Genomic DNA, 21041 nt, shown 5'->3' on the forward strand with positions numbered 1-21041 from the left:
AGTGGATCCTTTGAACTCATTTTCATTCGATTTTATGAGAATAGTACCATGGCTACAAGCAGAGAATGTAAGAATAAAAACTGCACCGAGATCTGTACTTCATAAAAGTTAGGACTCAAGACTTCAGAGGAGTTGTGGCTTTCCGTCTCACCTGCAAGGTCTGCTTCAAAATCTGCCAAAGTCTGCTGGAGTTGAGCTGTGACCTCTGAGTCGTCTTCATAGCGATCTCTCATGCTTCCTGTCTTTGTCTTTTTGTTGATGTCATTGTGCCTGATGAGGGACATGAATACTTATCAAAAAGACCAGTGCACAATCCCACATGTAGGAACAAGCACACAGAGTTCAACAACATTAGAAATCCCAAACAGAGATTGATTCATAAAGGCAGCCATTATACTTTAATCCCCATGACTCGACATTTTCTCATTAATAGTCAAACCAAGCATCTGTTATGAACTGCTAATTTGATGCTGCTGCTACATTCAGCAGACTTCCCGTTACTAATCTGCCACAGAAACCAAAAGGGTAAATGAAGGTTAGTAGAAGAAGAAAACAAATCTGCTGCTTTTAAATGCCGTGTTTTTATTCAAAGTAGAATTTTATTTTTGTTGGAGCCTGTCGCATTTCTAACATGTAACTTTCAAGAGTGTTATTACCACAGTTCAGGCTTTCTTCACTCTCTTCAAGGGTTCAACAAAGCATTCCCATGAGTTACAGGCATATTAGCCATAACAAATTGCTACAAGAAGGCCAACCCAAATAGAATTTGTCTTCGGAGAGACTTGGAATGGCTTTCTTTTCCTCAACAGTTCTGAGAAAATGGGGTTACAGTGCTTTCCTGGAATACTCAGCAGCCAGCAGCATCAGGCAAGGTCCTGGATTCATAAAAGTTTGTCTGACCCAGAGCAGTGATCAGGATCTCGGGTCTGGGCACATTACGATGCTCATTTCACAACATCTTAAACATCGTAAAGTGATCTCAGGCAGCACTCATATTCCAAAAAGGCCCTTTGAGTAAGGGCCGAAAATACCACAACTGAGGAAGCCTGGGGACTAGAGTCTGAGAGTGCCAAGTCTGGCTACAGCTCAAATATAACACAGCAGAAACGGGTTCTGTTTACAACTATTGCCATTGTAAAATGTGGCAAGACCATAGTTTTGGCTGAAATAATGAATCCCCCTTCAGATGAAGAGACGGGTATATATGCTGATTTATGCTAATCGCTCAATGCAGGAGGAAGACTTTTAGTGCTAGTGTTAGTCATCAATGTTTCAGCTACAGTAGATCTAACTTAGAATATGGGAAGGAGTCAGCAAAAGGAAAAAACTAGGAAGTATATATCCAGATAGATGAAGGTCACTGAAGGTTATTAATTTTCTCTTACGGCCACTGCAGAGGTCTTAAAGGGATCTTTTTTTGTGTGTTGTTTTTTAGGAGCAGGGTTGTATGAATTAACTAAGCATGTGTACTATGTACAGTGCATAGTAGATAACAGTCAGCCCATGTTTAGAGGACCCAGACAGAGTGAAGTACTGCTACAGACCGCAAAAATAACCAACTGTGACATCTCCAGAAAACTCAATTTGATTTCACTTTGCTCTGGCCACAGCACTTTCTTTACCCTTCAACTGAAAGGTTGTTTTACATGTCGCACTTTTTTAGAGGCTAAAGCATGCGTTTCATCAAACTCCAGCTTGCAATAGCTTTTGCTTTTGTGTCGGTCCTCCACTACTGGTGATGATGGCATCTCTTTTACCTGTGTCTTGATCCCCAGGTGGCACAGCCTTCATCGCTGTCACTGGAATTGTCTCGTACTGGTCCGAGCAGCCCATCTCCCCCGCTTCTGCTACTTCCATCAGGAAATAAACTCCCATTTGGGGATGTGGGATGGGTGTAAGACGGGGAGCTAACCATGCCCAAGTCCTCGGCCTCAGCCATGCCCTCAGAGGCGGCATAACCTTGGTCAGGCAGGCTGCTGCCAGCGCTGCTGCTGCTGCCCAAAGACATGGTTTCCTCCTCGGGTGTTTCAGGTTCTGGTTTCTGGCTGCTGGCTCTTGCGCTCTGCATGGAATGGAGCCATGCTGGAAAAGAATAGGAAATTGAACCATCAGTATTGGGTGTGCTTAAGCTTGTTGGCAGCTGTTAGCAGCACTTACAGCTACCGAGTCAAAGAGTTTCCATAGGCCTATAATGATGCAGAGTGAAATGTAAGTGATTTCTTTTTTATCATTCCATGCATTAACGAATAGGAACATGTTTTGCTATATCTTCGAAAATCTCTTGAAGAGGAGAACAAGATGCAGTGCAAAACAAATTAAAAAAAAAGAAGACATGCAAGGAAACGGAAAAACAGAGAATGTACTGAAGCTTTTACATTACTTTCATCATTCATTCTGCTTCCACAGTCACACAAACCAGAACACACAAGCCAAATGTAAAACAACAGGCTAGAAGCAAAACCACTTGAGGCTTGATAAAACAGCTTTAAAGATGTGTGGGTGAACTGACAGTAAACAAACCCTTTTAATTAGATTTGTACGATACTGTTTTTGGTTTGGGTGAAAGATAGTTTTATAGCATCTCATCTTTTTAGAACAGTCATGTGCTGGTCAGTCCCATGGGTTTTGGGGATTTCTTTTAGTCTGATACTGATCTTATTGTCCTCAAGGCCAGGGGAAAAAAATGAATGTCTTATTTGTCAGGTTTTCAGTAGTCCTGCCAGTATGCACAACGCTGGAAAAGCACCAGGGGATTAAATTTAAAAAAAAAAGAAAAAAAAAAAAAAAAGGAATCAATATTGAGTGAGCCTGTTTTTAATACCAGGTGTCTGTGAATGTGCAAATGCATTCACACATGATTTGTGTATGTGTGTGTGTGTGTGTGTGTGTGTGTGTGTGTGTGTGTGTGTGTGTGTGTGTGTGTGTGTGTGTGTGTGTGTGTGTGTGTGTGTTGTGTGTTGTGTGAACCAGGCCTGGTGGATTTGGGCCTGGTCCTAATGGTGTGGAGGGAACAGTCAGTTCCAGGAGATGTGGTGATGACTCACAAGGCTGTCCTTCCCAGCTCCTTCCCAGCAACAGCTTAGTCATGCCAGTTACAGCCAAAGTCAACACACACACACACACACACACATGCGCACAGACAAAAACGCACACATACACACTGTTCCACTCTGTAATATGTTGGCACACATGTACCTTTGCATAACAAACACAAGTACAAGAACTTCCGACTAAATCTGACCTTGCAGTGCATGCGTCGGTTAATGCCGAACAAAGAGTGTCCAAAGGAAAATCAACACTGTGTTATGGTTAAAAATACATCATGGAAATCCATGCAAAAGCCCAAACCAAAATCCAAAAACCTTGATCCAGTCATTAACTGTTTAATTGAGAAAAAAATGCTTTTGAACTTGTATTCTGTATTTCCATCACAACAAAAGATTAGCGAAACATAAAAACGTCCGGTTCATGCCTGTTCATAACTCCAAAGGACACACCACTTCATAAGGACGCCAACCATTTTTTACACAATTCAATTTCTTAGAATTAGCAGAATATAAATGTAATATTACATACAATTAAATTACTGTAAATTATAAGCCGTTCAGCCTTACACACTGCTGCAACTCGAGACAAAAACTAACCAAAATCCTCTCAAAAACGTTAAAATTCCCCCACATATAGAGAAAAACTAAGCTAACAGTAATGTCATTTGGTACAGAGCAAGTTAGATGATTAAAACTAGGCCAGCCTTACCCTGATTTAGACGACACAAACAAACATGTAATCCATTGCATGTTGTATATTTCATGAAAAGGGGAATACAATTATTATGATTTAAAAAATAAGGCTGTCTTAACAGTTTTTCTGCCAATTTGATTCCCCACATGACTCTTCACGGGGGCGCTTATGACGTGAATAAGGGTAAGGTGAACAAAGGTTAAGTTGACAGCGAGATTAAAAAAAAAAAAAAAAAAAAAAATGAAGACAGTTGGTTGATGTTTGACACAGTGTTTAAAAAAGCGGCAAACGATTAAGTATGATAAGAGAATAATCCTGCACTTTACATTTTTATGAGCATTTCAGATTCTTTAGTTTGTCACATGTTGTGATGCATCATCATTTCATGAAGACTAAAGCCATATTTCTGTTTGCTCTGAATCCAAACAATATAGATCCTTATAGGATATCACAAAAATAAGTGTTATTTTTCCTCTTTTTAGGATAGCATTCCTATCTTGCATCAGGTATTACGTATTCATGCAGCTACAATCCCTCTTATTGATGAGCTCTTCCTTTCTTTTTTCCCCCATTTGCCTTAAAGCAACACTATCTAAGATCAACAACATGTCATTGATAGATCACCCTGCCTACAATATTGCTAAAGGCAGCATGCATTTCAGGTCTCAGATTTCTAAATCAGGCTGCAACACCCGGCACAGAAAGACAAACATATGCTGTCCAACTATTGATCCACAGATATCACATCACTGAAATATTGACTGATAGATATCACATGGCCTTGCCTCGTAGCCTCCTTTTAGCACATCACTCATCAATCACACTGTAACCGATACATCCAGGGTTTAGCTCATCTGTCACTGAATAGTCTTCTGACCACATTCTGTGTGTCCACTTTTAGCTCAGCTCTGATCTCACTCGCAATCAATAAAAAAACAGCAGATTAAGTTGAAATGTAAAACCTCCAACAGTATATACATACATTCTTTTTTTCATTTTTTTTTCAAGGAAGAAAAAAAACAAAAACAGGAGCAAGTATTGCTCTCAAAGTGAAATCGGAGAGCATGACTTGCTTTCACCTGCACTCTTCTGTATTCTTAACATCATCAAACCTAAGCCATCCCTGGGACTGTGGCAAAGCAAGTGATTCAATTATAGGATGAAAGATACGACAGCAAAGAGACCTTGAACATGTACAAGAGTAGAGAAGAAACAGTAGAAAATGTCTTTAAAAAGAATGGAGAAAAAAAAGGGCGATGAACATCAAGAGGGAGGCCCAGCAGAAACCAGGAGGACAGAGACAAAGCCAAGGGGACTGATGGAAAAGGGAAGAGTCAGGACTTCAGGAGTGTTTGGAGCGCAGACGTACAGGCCCACAGCAGTACACTACGGGAAGCAGGGTGCGGGGTGGGGAGTAGAGAAAAGAGCAGATGAGATTTCAGGTAGATAGATCACTTAGCAGAGATAAAAAAAAAAAAAAAAACCCAACAAAACCCTTAAGTTAAGGAAAAAACTGAGGACATCATACAGTACAATAAAAAAGCATAAACAGGAACATAAGGTGGCTTACACATGGTCCATCACTCAACAATGCCTTCCATTATGTTTTATATCTACTATACTGGCATGTACTTTTTAAAAGGCACTCAGGCTGATTGGTGTTCACCCCGACCCTGACCTTTGGGACCTAGAAGAAATAATACAGCTTACAAGCTGACATTTATAGATATGAAGCACCTTGACCTGACATGAAGCCAGCATCACTTAACAGCCCAGGTCCCCTGATGGAGAGATGGAAAGCATGCAGAGAGCAATATTAGCATCAAAACAAACTCATGCACATGAAAAGGTTGGGCAGAAAAGGATAGATGTGGAAAAAACAATTTCTGATTGGGGAACGTGAAATAAAATCAGAAGAGCAGCTTTTAGGAGAGACAAAAAGGCGTGGGAGAGAGAAGAAGAAAAAAAAGGGGGAGAGGCAGTCCATCTGGAACCTACACTGGGGAGCCGCTTCCTCCAGGGAACTCTCTGGGAAGTTGTTTTCTGCGGGCTCATTGAGAGGGGGGGGTGGGGTAGGGGGGAGGATGAGGTGGGGTGACTCCCGGGCTGGGTAACGGCGAGGTTTTGGTGGCACTGGTCGATCGAAGGATCCTGTAGAACACACAGCATGCAGGCAGGGCAAGCCCTGGTGGTCATGGTTGGGGAAGGAGGAAAAAAAAAAAAAAAAGGGGGGGAGCCAAAACATCTTACATGGCAAATTTCTTTGAGTCACAGGACACGATGTAATCACCCAGGTCTTTGTCCTATTTATTCTGGTAACATCTGTTAACATTTCTTCTTGTTATCCAAACTGTCGCTATTTTCAGTTCCACTCAATAACTAAGAAATACCATTCTGAAGTACGGTGACTGACACTTGGCTGTGAAACTGGGGGACAACGTTAGTATAAAGATCTGCAGGTGATGTCAATGATAATAATTCAATTCACACACCACTCTCTATCAAGTCGAAAAAAGAAAAAAAAAGGGTCCAATTTGACCTTTTCTAAAAGAGGCATGAACATTTGAAGGAAGCGAGGAGTGAGTATTTTGAGAAAAAAAAAAAAGGGTGTGATTTATAAAGACATTAATACACAAAACACAGAAAACTGGTGATGCTTGAAGACGTGTGTCCTGACGGGGAAAAAAAGGACACAATCAATCTGGATGACATATTGGGTTGGAAGGGCGAAGCCTTTGAAAGTAGTGTAAAACAGCCCCGCTGAAATATGGCCACCTTAATGTCCTTATATGACCAGGAATGCATCAGCATGCAGGCTCTTAGTCAGCAGGTGCTGTCAATGTGCTGCTTTCTCTGTTTACTCTCTTGTCAACATGGGGAGGAAGGAAAACAGCATGCAGGGCCGAGATGATAAACAACAACATCATAACCTTGACAGTTTTGGAGCGCACAAACACAGACCCCCACTGATGCCTGCTGAAACAAAGCAGCCGCATTATAAGCCATGGTGTAACAAAAACGTATAAAATCAAGTTAAAAAAAAGAAGAAAAAAAGAAAAGAAATACAACCTTCTGACTGAACAGAATTTCATATATTAGTCATAATGGTACCAAGAGGAAATGGCATACAGTTTACACATACATTTCTGTCCCTGCCTATGCACCCATGAAAGCACCACCCTATACTGTGCATGTTGGGTGTAGCTGTCAAGCCCTAACATGTATACCAGCTGTTGATTCCTGCCATGGAGTGAACTCTTCATATTGAAGCCTGCAGTTTTCAGGCTTTACGGAAAAATGATCTAGTTATAGTCTCGCGAATCATGGACGTTGGTGTTGTGAGAAGGACGTACAACTATTTCACAGTGAATCCACATTTCAGACTATGTAAAGGGGAAGAAAGGAACACTGACAGAGGGAATGGAGAAGATGGAAGACGATGCACTGTCAGCAGTGTCAGGACAGAAGGGAAGGAAGTAGCTGGGTTTATACATTTATTAAAGATCCCACTGCTGTCTGTTCCATCCTGACTGAGGCACTAACCTTCTCATACTTCATCCATCATTCATCCTCGCCTAAAGCCCCCCTAGTCCCCTTGTTACCACCTTGCCTCCCTGTCATCCGGATGCCAAAACCTTCCCATGCTCCTTCCTCTGAACTCCATTCTTTTAGCGTCACCCTTCCCAATCCTTTTTTTTTTTTTTTCTTCCTCCGAGGTCTGCAGCTCTCTAATCTCTGCCCCTGTCAGACACAACAGCGCTCCTCTGCAACCTCACGTTGCTATAGGGAAAGATCGAGGTTATATAAAGATCAATACGAGGCCAGCCCGAGTTCAGGGTTGTTTTAATCTGTGATGGATCTGTCTGTCTTTGCATCTGCCAGCTTTGAGGTTTTGTGCGAGAGGATGCATGTACTGTACGTGAAGGAGATAAAGAGGGTGACGGAGTAAGAGAGAAAGAGTGGAGGAAAACAAAAAAAGAGAGGTAAAGATAAGAGGAAAGTGAGTGATTGATAAGCGTGGGCGAGAGAGACAAGGGTTGCATTGTCTCACAAGTTATGATGAAAACCAGCTCCTCGAGTTCTTGTACTTCAGCCATGACGTGCGCGTACACACACACACACACACACACACACACTTTCACCAGGTAACGTTCGTCATCGTTGACAGTTTAAGTTTCTGATGTTGCAGCAGGATGACAGCTTTGCTCTCTGGGGCAGACACTTTTGTAAAATGTAGATCAACTCTACAGGCAAACTTCTTTAACATACAGAGAAGAGAAGTGTTTTCCATCAGTCTGAGGAGTTCAGACATCGTCGGCCACCTTCTTTGATAAATATTCAATTCTATCTGCAGGATAATTTAAGTTTTAAACTTTCAAACTGTACTGGAAAATCAAACGAAATGTGTTCCGATGCCACAGCAGCAAAAGTACAAGTCCCAAGCAGCCAATATTTGGGTCATTAATTTGTTTTAATGACCATAAACTGTCTAAAATACATGAACTTTGCCGATGTATTTGAGGAATTGAGACGGTGTCAACTCCTCGGTTCTCGATTTGTAAGCGACACACTCGTTGCTGCTTTGGGTTCAAATATGACAGAAGATGTGTAGTTTCTTTTTCTTTTTTTAAAGCTTGTGTTGTTGTTTTTTTCGAGACCATCAATAATCGGGCAAAAAAAAACAGAGTTTGCATCATTTACAGTGTGGTATCAAACACAGGGAAGTATGCTAGGTGTCACAAAGGACACGTATAAATGATCAATACTGTCAATGTAAACCCTTCAGTTGGTTCAAGTCAGGTAGAATTCATGAAGTAACTGATGGAAGACACGAAAACTAAGAACACGTTAATGTGACCACGTAAAAACTAAAGGTACATCTCACTATAGTATTACAAGAGTACTTTGATGTCACAGGGCATTTACCTTGTTGCTTACATACCGAAGTGTTCAGGAATATAAAAATGACAACTTTGGCGTGTCTGTTGCTTTGTGAAGAAGTACAAGTCTTAAACTGAGGGTAATGAATACTCACTAGCTATCTGTGACCTCATGTGAGTCTTAGAGTGAATGTTTGTATGTTTTTATGTAACTGAGCCTTTTCTGTCATGATGTGATAAACAATTTTTTTTTTAAATCTTGAATCTACTAGTATGAAAAAGGTTGTTTTAATGTTATTTTATACATATTTACCCATTGCGCTGTGTCTCTGGTTCTCAACTTCATCCAGTTTCAGGTTAAGGGCCGACTCGGTCTCTGACCTGGAGCTGCTGGTTGACGTTACCGCTTGATCAAATTTGCCAGCCACACCGCTGCTCTTTTCCGATTCCTCCATCTTGCTACCGGTGCTTTTTGTAACGGGCTGGAGTCGCACGGTACCGCTGGCTGTGCTGCAGCTGCTGCTGCTGCTGGTGAGGGTGCTGAGGGAGCCCGCTTGGTCGAGGTCAGCGTCTGACTCATCCAGACTATGGCTGAGTTCAGAGCTTGAATCCTGGATGGCCATGCTGTCTGTGGTGCTGCTGCTCGGGGTTGGAGAGCTGGGCGTTGGGGTTGCAGCGCACACAGGTGGCGATGGGTCGGCTGTTTTTACTGCTTGTGTTACCACAGTGCCAGCAGAGAGAGGAGCTGACTGGAGCACTTCAGTGTTGAACACCGGGGTTGGAGCTTCAGCGGCGTGACAGTCGGGGGTGGGAGCTTCAGACGGCGAAGTGTCCTCAGGGGTGATGGAGGCTGGGGTGGGAGGAGGGGCTGGAGCCTTTCTTTTCCTCTGCTGGCTTTCCGAGCCAAGGCCCATCTAATAGAAAATAAGAATACGAAATGCAGAGAGACAGTAATTAATGTGAGCACCTTGTGCGTGTGTGTGTGCGTGCTTGTGTGTGTGGTCTGAGCATAAATCAGCTTGTCTTCCAGGACTGATGTCGAGTTTACTACTGAGTAATTAAATCTAGTGGAGCTCTGGCAGGCGTCTGAGTCCTCGAAACCATCAGAGTGCCAGCATTCCTTTTAAATTGTCCAACAGGATGACATATACATGGCGGCGATGCAGGGATTTTGCGATGACATACTGAGACTGTTTGTGAAGTTCTCTGTTGTTGTTTTTTTTTCTTTCTTCGATCTTTGAGAAAGACTTAATTCAAAGTTTATACTGTCATGTTGATGGACTTTAATACTGAATCAGTGAACACGTCAGGGGCCGAAGTGACGGCCAAGCTGCAGCGGTTATTAGTGATGTGATGTAATTTCTTCAGTATGTGTGCAAACACGAAACAAAGCGAGTCTTGTTTCAACAGCGTCTCCACGCACCACTCTGTCAATTTAAGTATTGGCGAGGTAAGACTTAAGTCACTTAGGTAAGAAGTTAATGACGGGGAAAATGTAAAACGATATCATGTGTCATTCAGTGTTCAACCGAAATCTGTCAGCAGCTGTTTCACAACATTAATACCTTGAAACACAGGGAGAATCGTCGGAAACGAGCGCAGATGGGATGAACTATGAATCATTTACAAACTAATTAGAGGGAAATTCTCCGTTTTATTCGACGGGCAGACGAGAACATTCGCACCCTGTTGTGCAAGCCGATCTCGCTCTGTGAAGAACATTTCCGAAGAATCCATTCAAAAGAGGCAGCTTTCAACAGTACAGATGTCCTTTACTTCTTAAGGGGAAAAAAAAAAAAAAAAAAAATCTCAATTACTGCCACAGTGTTCAACTTCTCTGCCCTCTGAAATTCAACAGAGAACATGCCCAGAGCTGCATGAAGTGTTGCATCATGCAGCAGGACAAGAGACAGAGAGATCAGGCCACCTTGCCTTACTGCAGGCCAACTGGGTTCACACATGTGAACTCAGTGAACCCAGTGTATGGCATGCTATGGAAATCCAAATGGCCCCCCAACTGGTCTTTCCCTTCACTGGTCTCCCGCATCTCTCCCTCTCTGGCATTCAAACATACATGAATACAGACTTGACAGAAAACATAGCAGTGGATGTGGGCCAAAGTTGAAGCCGAAATGGATGACTGACTTGCCCATGAACGTAGATCTGTGTGTGTTTGTTTGTGTGTGTGTGTGTGTGTGTGTGTGTGTGTGTGTGTGTGTGTGTGTGTGTGTGTGTGTGTGTGTGTGTGTGTGTGTGTGTGTTCTGTGCAGAGTGTAACACAAGACTTGAGCCAAGCCCTGCTATGTAAGGAAAAGAGCTGTGGGGCCGCGACAAATACACACTGACGCACACTTTTTCTCTGTGCGACTGTGGAAGCATCCGCACTCGCACATGAGCACTCAACTCAACACACATGAGAAGGGACGGTGTAGCTCATATCTCACACTGAGTTGGCTGTATGGATTAGGGAAGTTGCTGCAGGGTTAAATGTGTGTTGCTCTCATGGGCTGGTTGGCGCCATGACTGGGAACGCAGCATGTACTTAAGATGGTTAGAGACTGAAGCCAACACTCAAGACTCTGTCTTATACCACATTCAAGGTCACACTATACATTAAGCAAAGCAGAGGCTGTATAATGTGATTATGTATACACACTGTGTTTAGCTGTGTTCACTGACTTTACATCTACAGCTGTTTTGTTTGTTTTGTTTGTTTTTTTTTCTCCAGAAGAATATCTTTGAAGAAAAGATTTAAGCTTTTTCCCCCCCCCCCTTTAACTGCTACACATTCACTGCGTTTAGCCGGGGGGCAACTTTTGGCTGCCTTCGCTCGTGTCTAAGATCAACCTTGTGTCATGACATTACAAGTCAAGTCACAACACAGCACAAGACAGCCAAAGCATCAAGTCCTGACACTGTAAGTACACTGGCGTCACATTGCATCAAATCAAGCATCAAGGGGAACACAGTGAATGGAATAAAAGCAAAGATTGTAAGAGAGTGGGGGCTTAAAGTTGGCACACTTTTACTTCAAGAAAAGCAAACAGAATCTAAGTTTATATCTGGTGATTAGGAAAGGACGCAAGGATGTCATCAGCCTCCAGCTGATTAACTCGCTTCCTTGTTTGTTGAACGGAAACTCCAAAACAAAAGCGAGAACTTGATTACAGCGAGTGTTTTCATGGCATAAATGGAGCCTTTATCTATGACAAGTTAAGCAAATGTATTCTTACGCCAATCAGGATATGCACGCCCTGAACACGCAGCTCTTATCTCTCTGAACATGTTCGATTGTTTAAATACATTCTGATTCCCCCCCCCCCCCCCCCCCTTGTTTGGGTTTGTGGAAGCCACGATTAAAGAACAGCACAATATCTGGGTCCATCTGATTCAGAAGCACCCAGAAGGCCATGCTGGGACAGTCTAGTGTGTTCATGAAATGTTCCACTCCGTGTGGTTGAGAGGCTCAAGCACGGAGTGGTTCAACATGCTTCCCCCATGTTGGAGCATGTTGATCAGATAGGGCCACCCATGGAGGCCTCAACCTGTTGCGTGACCATTCATCAGTTGTTTCGAGGGACTCCCGATGGGTGAGGGGCTTCAAGACAGAGCAACATTACAGCGCTAATGTGGAATGTGAAATGGAGTATGTGTTTGTGCGTGAGAAGGGGGGCTTGGCTGTATATGTGTGTGTGCTTATGCATGTCAACATGGATGAGTACCTTCATGTATGCGTTTGTGTGTGTGTATAGATATATGCTGTTGTGTGTGTGTGCGTGTGTGTCAGTTATAATAATAGCAGCTAAACTGACTCAACGCTGGGAGGGCATCAAGTTCAAAAACATCCCCAACAGTGGGCTGAGCTGTAGCTTGTGTTGTCTGTGTCATAATGAACATATGTGTGGGCATGTGGGATACATGATGAAAAGAGATGTATAGGGGCTTAAATAATGTGTAGGATTGGGTGGGTGGGTGGGTGTGGGGGCTGAAGAAGAGGCTAGCTAAGGATAAGGAGACACACGACTGACCTAGTTTCTTTGTGGTCTACCTCGTTCCACTGATGTTACACTTCACTTTTCTACATGTTTACAGTGGTATATTCAAATACAGTATATAACAGTGAGTGTTGAGTCAGGGGTAAGAACAGTCACTTTTTTAGCTTTGGCAGAAGAGGCAATAGTTGGAGTAACTTGCCAATAATAACTAAATAATGTGATTTGCAAAAGTTGGATTCCTGTAGTCGACACACCCTGGCCTGTGTTCACAAACATTCTGAGAATCCTCTCTGAAAGATCCTAACTCAGCTCAAAAAATCCTAGCCAGGATTTTTAGCTTAAGAGTGATTTAGGCGCATTTTTAAAACAACTCTGAGTAAGAAATGGACCCTGCTTTAAATAAGTAAAGTCAACAAGATGTTTGAAATCACATGCCCACTTGTGCAGCAGTCTTAAATAGTGATTGGATGCACCCATTTAGCTATTTAAAGATAGAGCTAGTAAGATTCAGTTAGATTGACTGGCATGAATGTGTAAATGTATTACCAAAGGATGAAATAACAAATAATATGAATAATAATTAAAATTAATAATTACCAATTCAATAGAAACAATAACTAGCAATAATATTACTTTAACAACAGTAATAATCAGGTACATCTTTTTTGATGTTTTATGAATAAAACAAAAACAAATACGTGTTTGTGCCTTTGTGTGTGTACATTGGTTTGTTGTGTGTGTGTGTGTGTGTGTGTGTGCGTGTGTGTGTGTGTGTGTTTAAATTCTGTTGATGTGTAGCTTCCTCTAATTGTCCTCAGTCATGACTTGTGAGGACTTGAATCATCGTTTATATCTGTGTATGATTATATAAACAAATGGTACGCTATTGGATATGGCTTCTTGAAGACTGCAAATAAAACAAGCTTACTTCCAGATTCTTCTTTAGCATTAAGCCTACTGAGCAAGCACTCAAGTAAGGGCTGTCAAAGAGTTTCTACTGGGAAGTGAATTCACCTCAAAAACTAAATTATCCACTGATTTATAGAAATCTCGTTTACATTGGCACAGAGAAAAGAAAGGGTCTTTTTGGGTCAATGTGCGCTTCTGTACAGCCGATGATACTTTTAAATAAAGACATTGGCTGCTTTGCAGAATTGGCTGGAAATGAGTTTGTTAGGTTAATGAAAACAGAAACGTGACAAGTGGAAATATATCAAACTGGAGCTAAAAAAAAAAAATCTGTAAAAGATGATCAGATTGGATTCATAATTCATGAGTATGAGAAGTGTTTTGTTTTCCACACATTTAGAGCACGCATGCACGCACACACTCTCTTTGACGCGTACAGATGCAGTCACAAAGCATTTGAGACTGACACAAACATACTGTACATGCGCTTCATTTGTTTGTCCCATCTGTCCTGGCTGGTTTCATAGACAAGATGTTTTGACAGCTTCAAGTGCAAATAGATCCTGTCCTATATTCCTAACATGGCAGGGTGACGTGTCCCCCTATCCCAGGCCCCAAACTCACACTTCAACAATCTTCAAGGTCAGTGCATCAGAATAGAGGGATTACAAGTGCCTACCTACAGTACACTTAAGTCGCCACAGACACAGTACCAAGCAGGCATAACAGAGTCACCTGTTTAGTGCTTTTAGAGCACTCGAAATCCTTCCTCAATCCAACATTGATTTGTAGAATGTCCAATCTTAGCATTAATGACCCTTTTGAAGGCCTATACAAAATGTACTTTGCCCTTGTACAGCTGCACGGCATGCTGATTTCAGCTGTAGGATGCAGGAATAAAAACAGAGGACGAAGGATTAGAGAACAGACGAAGGGCTGCCTGTTTGCTTTGGCAGCAGAAGCCACCTTTTTTGTTTTTTTTCTTCTTTGCGTCCTACTGCTTCAGAGCGAAACGTTTTGTTCCCTCAGATTATATGTGCAGAGCTCGACAGAGAGACAGTGGAGCATGTGTCCGATGAGTAAACACCCTCTCCTTCCCCATAGATTGGGACCTCAGCTGACGTTTGGCATCCAGAACACTGAGGCTACCTTGAACTGCTTCTCTTTCACCCTGCCTTGTTTTGCCTCTCTCTCTCTCACCGTCTTATCTGAATGAAGCTAATCCCATTTAACCACAACTGCAACAAAGACAAACAGCAATATGGCGACAATATGGCTGCCTTCTTTGTTTACGCTGTTAAATGAAAGGGGGTATTCACTGATTGAAGCTGCAACCAGATAACGCATGTTGTTAAAGGGACGAGACAAAGAGCGTGGAGCGAAACAAAAGAAAAACAGAAGAAAAGAAAGAAAAAAGAAAACATCTTTAAAGGAGAAACTTGTAACTGAACACACATCCAGGAGCAACCTTTGCTTTGTCTGGGTGATTAAAGTAGAATAGTGCATTAGAGCAGATTATAGTTCGCTACCGTTGTGGACAACTATGGGACTGATGGATGGCCGTGAAAAACGAGGCTCGCTCTGCTGCCAACTCTCTTCTGTTTGCAGAGTGACGGATCATCGGGACGAAAAAACCTGGCCCTTTCAATCAATCAAGAAGCAGCACACACACACGCACATGCACGCACGCACACGCACACACACATACACAAACACACACACACAGACGCATAGCAGGAATTCAGCCGGCACAAAAACTACTTTATGCAATGATGCCAGGGCCTGTGAAGAGCACTAATCGGCACAGTGATGGTGTTTGACTAAAAAAACTTTTACCTGAATATATACAGTCCAAAAATATTTCTGTCTCAAAAAAAAAAAAAAGCCCTGAGGGATATTCATGCGTCCATTGTCCTGTCCTGTTGGGGGTTGCAGGAGCTGACATTGGACGAGAGGCGGGGTAGACCCTGCACAGGTCACCAGACAACCACAGGGCTGACATGCAGAGACAGACAAACTTTCGTGCTCACACTCAAACCTTACGGGCAACGACTGTGCCTTTGGACTGTGAAAGAAAAAGGATTACCCAGAGGGAACTAGGGTTGCAAAATTCCGGGAATTTGCAAAGTTGGAAACTTTCCATGGGAAATTCAGGAGATTTTATGGTATTAAACTGGGAAACATACAAAAAGGTTGGCCCTGAACAGGGAACCTACATATAGTTGGGGGAAATGTGTTGAAGCAGAATCTTTAAAACAACAACAACAATTAAAACAACCAGATTTCATGCAAGTCCACTTTAACATGCTATTCCTGCACAGAGCACACTGTTTACTGCAGGGCTGCTGAGGCCACGCCCCTGACATGCACTGTGTATTCCTCCATCACATGCACAGATGAGTTGTAAAACCCAGGACCACACTTTTAGCTCAGAGCAGGGTTGCCAGACCTGTGAGAGAAACAAGCAGCCAGCTCTATGGAAATAAGCCCAAAACAAGCGACTTAGCTCTTCTAACAGATATTCTATACCCAGCCATGCCCAAGACTTTCACCAACGTGTGTAGGCTACTTAACAATCATGTTATGTCATAATGGTTGCTGTTGTGCATTAAAGCATACATTAAGTCAAAATTGTTATTTTTACTCCTCGTCATGTCTGCTCTCGAACTGCAGTTAAGAAAGTTTTTTTCGGATTTTCTTCTACAGTTTCACGTCTCACACAGTTGCACCATCGTTTCTGCTATGGCTCATTTGTTGTCTTTAACTGTGAGACAGTCATCACAGTTTAATTCCTACATCAGCGCTCACTTCCCTCTGCAAACCAATGTAATGTGCATTGCTTTCTCCATGTCCCTTCTTGATTGGCCACGTTACAAATTAATATTTCATAAGTCTTTTTTTCCCCAGGTCTACAAACTCTTGACTTATTTCAGTTTTTTTTTTTTTTTTTGAGAGATTGGTCAGTTTGTAGTTTGATGCTTTGGCAAAACTGTTTATGAAACCTTTTCAGCAATAAAGTCATTTTTACATTTGAGTCCAAATATGTCAGTTGAAATAAAATATGGGAGCAGTTAATGTGCAATAAAACGGGCTCTATGTTGAGCTGTAGGGAATACTTTTGGGAACATTTGCAGACTTTCTTTCTTGAATGATTGTTTCACCGTTTCACCTTAAAGCTGCTCGTCCTCTGTTGAACTTTTCCCTTGTTTAGTTTTTCTGCAAGGTAAGCATGTGCCGACCAGATTTCATGCTCTACTGACTTTGGAAACACGATTCCAAAGCTCTGCGTTGATAAAGTTGCACAAAAGCAAAACGCATGTCAAGCCTGCAAAATCAAGTGTAACCTTACTCTCACTGTCTGCTTCTTTCTATGACATACGTCTCTCAGTGTGCCTCGCTTGCTACCGAGTCCCTCTCTTATTCACTGCTTAGATTATTCTGTTGATCTTGTGCTCCTTCACCTACAACCACGAGTAAAAAATGCACAAACTCGTCTGTTACTGTGCAGTGAGGCGTATAGTTCAGAACGACTCTGAACTTCTCTATCACGATCCGCTGTGGCGACGTGGCTCCCTTTCCAAACCACAATAACAGATAGCCTATCACCGCTGTGTTTCCCCTGAACGCAATGTTCCAAAAACAGAGGTTTAATTCACTGCTGCTCTCATATAGACAGACGCAGCTTGTTGATTGTTCAGCTGAAGAAACAAAGTTGTAAACGTCCCTGTCTCTATGACGGCTGCAGCGTGTGCAAACATCTGATTCTCCTTTACGCTCTTCCTGGAGTACTGTGTCATCTGTTTTAGTGCTTTAGCACCACTATACTGTATATATAGCAACCCGTCCACCGGGCATCAAAAAGGTCCTAAACCTACTTTCATATTGGTTGAAATAAGGTCTTAAAATTGATGTGTCAACATCCTGAAATCAATCCATAAAGTTTAAAAAAGCAGAAATGTACTGAAGATACTAAAATCTGCCAGAGACACAGTTCTGTCGACTTTCTGAACTAACTCAAGTAATTCTTTTTTTTTTTATCTAATAAGAGTTTGTAATGTGTTTGAATAACTGGGGGGGAAAAGTGAAGAGCTCTGACACAGTGGGGCAGACAATGCTACAAGCAGCAGGACTTGAAGGGATTTAATTTGATTTTTATTCTTGGGGTCACGATTCGATTCAGAATGGACTTTGGATTCATAACGATTGTGGATTCAAGATTCAAAATCTATTCACGACTTAGTGCTTCAGGATCTACTCCAGTCACTTCATCTGTGACAGTCGCTTAACTTCTGGTTGCTACATTTAGTATTCTACTGAGTTAAAGAGCTAGCCTTAGCACTTAGCAGGGAATGACTGACAAGCACTCTTTCTATGCTTTTATGCATTTAATACTTTACCATACACTTTTTAGATATTTTGTATCTCACATATTTGATGAGCTTTTGTTTGTACGGTCATTTAAGAGCATTTTAATTTGACCATATCCTATCTCTCATCTCACTAAAGGACTACTATACTAAATACCAAGATCATTTATCTACAGTAAAATGTCACATAAGTAACTATATATATATATATATATATATAAATATATATATATATATATATATATATATATATATATATATATATTACGATTTATATTACGATCACTTATATGATATGGAATTACAAGTTGGTTTGTTAACCTGCCTATAAAACAAAGAGCACCCCCACCCTCTCTCCAGGAAATCTTTGAAGAGACGGTGAGGAGGCAAGGCCGCAAAATCGCTGGTGATCCAAATCACGTTCTTTCCAGTGAATATGAGTTGTTGGTATAGGGTACCAAACTGCAAGTTAAAAAGATATAATGTCTATATATGATGTCTTTCATATCTACCTTCATTATTATGAAATAGTGCAAGATAGTGTGTGTGTGTGTGTGTGTGTGTGTGTGTGTGTGTGTGTGTGTGTGTGTGTGTGTGTGTGTGTGTGTGTGTGTGTGTGTGTGTGTGTGTGTGTGTGTGTGTGTGTGTGTGTGTGTGTGTGTGTGAATGAGAGCTTCATAAAGGGACTGTCCAATAAAATCGATGGTATAGGAAGTGCAACAGAGTAGCAGGAGTGCAATAAAAAAAAAAAATCAGTGCCATAGCATTAGTGATGTTATATGTTTATATGCAAAAAGTGCAAATGATGTGGTGTGTGTGTTCTGTGCTGTTAGAAGTTTCTATTACATGTATACAGACATTTGTGTTGTGCCGTGTTCTTTGTGTTGTGCTATATGTGGCGTTCTCTTTGGCCCAAGGCGAATTTCTCCTCAGGGAGACAATAAAAGAAACTAACTATCCATATGTTCTGACTGATTATTTGAAAGACCACTCTGAGTGTTCCCTCCCTTCCACAGGCTATTTTTGTCATCTACCTTTGTTAGAACAATCTTATCATCCTTCCTGCTTATATGATGATGTAAATGTCCATTACTGCGTCTTGTTAAGCCAAAATGAGTAAGTTCATTCTGCACAGAGGGAGGGCTATAATGAGGGCAGTCCACATAGAGAGCTGTCCTCGGATAACCTGCTATCATGTTCCTAATCCTCCTCCAGCTCAAACACACACACACACACACACACACACACACACACACACACACACACACACACACACACACACACACACACACACACACACACACACACACACACACACACACACACACACACACACACACACACACACACACACACACACACACACACACACACACACACACACACACACACACACACAAGGTGGGGTAAACTTTCACTCAAAGTGGCACACAAAGACTTGTCATGATCTTAAACACCGTCTCAATTCTTCTCAGTCTGCATAGTCCAACAGACACGAGAAATAAATAAAATAAATAAATAAATAAAAAAACAAATGATAGTCTATAAATCATGTGTGAGTTCTGCCAGGCGAGCTGGCACCCTTCCAGCCCCTCCCTGGCTAACAAACCTGTATCTGAACTAAAACGTGTTCAAGAGTATTGCGTGACATCTGTTTTCACTTGAGCCTGAACTTTTTTGGAAGATGATGCACTCCTCAACTGACGTGCAAACGTGTCTCGCTCGCAGTGCGGCTCGATACCGCCTGTGGCAGCTCTCTACCATGCCAAATTACATGTAAATGTGAAAGAACAACTTGGATTGTGATTTGATTTGTTTTGACATGTGTAATTGTTCCACTGATCCAAGTCATGCCGAGCTCTTTAATGCCAATGCCCCTGAGAAAGTCTCCTGATAAGACCTTTCTCCTATGACACCCTTCACCGGCGTGAAATTAAATCCTTTCTAATCACACACTCACACACACACACACACACACACACGAACACAAGCTAATTTATCCTCTGATGACGCTCACTCATCAAATGCTGTCTTTATCAAACAATCTCCTTCTTTAAGTTACCAGATATAACAGTATATTAATCCATTTGATGACAGCTTCCTCTTTTTAAATGCACAGAGAGGCCAGTCTAACGCTGCAGTCCTGTTGTTATGCTGTTCTTACTGTTAGGAAACGTACGTATTCATTACAAAAGAAATCCTAGAAAACAGACAGGAGCGCCGTCCCGCTTCGACCCAGTTTGACCCTTACGATATGTGGACGTGCATGAATATCCATGAAGACCTGGTAGGAGTTCAGAGATGGCATAAGAGTGAGATAGAGACACCTATTATTAGCCGAGTTGTCATCACTTCCTCAGATGACCTTCCAGACTTCTGTTCTGTGAAGTCGGCCTTGTGACTCTCAGTGGTGTATCAGAATTTCAGCTCTGGTGTCTGGTGTAACTCTTAATCTGACAGGTGGACAGATAAATTACTGTCTGACTCTGTACAAATACGATCTGTGAAGAAATAAAAAAACATTTTTAAAAAAAAGCTGCAAGGAGCTTCTTCGTAGAGTCACACTGCACCGTGAGAGGAAAAGAACAACAACCCTTAAAATCTATGAAAAAGTCCAGATTACAAGGGTCAAGGAAAGACATTTTCAGCTGTAGCAAACAGTAGAAGCTTCGTCAATGAATGAATTTTCAAATGGCCCCCAGGAGAACATATTACGTACTAACTTAACACGAGTTACTTGAATGGGTCAGAGAAGATAGGATCTGAAGGGGTGAGGTTAATTGATTAATCTTTTATGGAACTATAGGAGCCAGTTGATGCACGCTTGTGTTTACACAGCAGCACCTTCCAACTGCTTGTTGAGTGTTTTTCTGCTCACACATGCTCTGTGCAGTGTGCTTAATTAAGCCACAGAGGATAATACTGTACTTAATGCCGTCCTGCCTGAGAATAACATTTCCTCTCGATAACTACCATCAAGAACACAAGCTCCTTTGGCGAAACACAACTTATTATCAGAGGGAGTGGAGAAGGGTGCGGGTTGCCAAACAACATTTCCCAGCATGCCGCTATAACACGGTTTAATGAGACTGCAGGGAGCTCGTGCTCTCAGGCAAACGGTGGAGGTCACCGAGACATTGAAGGACTGA

At 41.9% G+C, this 21041-nt stretch overlaps 1 protein-coding gene across 3 annotated transcripts in view; it reads right to left on the minus strand.

Annotated features, from left to right (window-relative positions):
* cobl (cordon-bleu WH2 repeat protein) overlaps positions 1-21041 on the minus strand; it is a 50980-nt gene that overhangs the window by 4966 nt on the left and 24973 nt on the right. For 2 of the 3 annotated variants that reach the window (XM_079343338.1, XM_079343337.1), the window contains 4 exons: positions 8935-9535; positions 5740-5892; positions 1758-2082; positions 152-270 (listed from right to left, as the gene is read on the minus strand). In XM_079343338.1, coding sequence (XP_079199464.1) covers positions 152-270; positions 1758-2082; positions 5740-5892; positions 8935-9535 — 1198 coding nt within the window. The remainder of the gene's footprint in view (positions 1-151; positions 271-1757; positions 2083-5739; positions 5893-8934; positions 9536-21041) is intronic. The other variant, XM_079343339.1, reaches the window with a different exon arrangement.

Source organism: Symphodus melops, assembly GCF_947650265.1.
Source record: "Symphodus melops genome assembly, chromosome: 5".
Classification (NCBI taxonomy): Eukaryota; Metazoa; Chordata; class Actinopteri; order Labriformes; family Labridae; genus Symphodus; species Symphodus melops.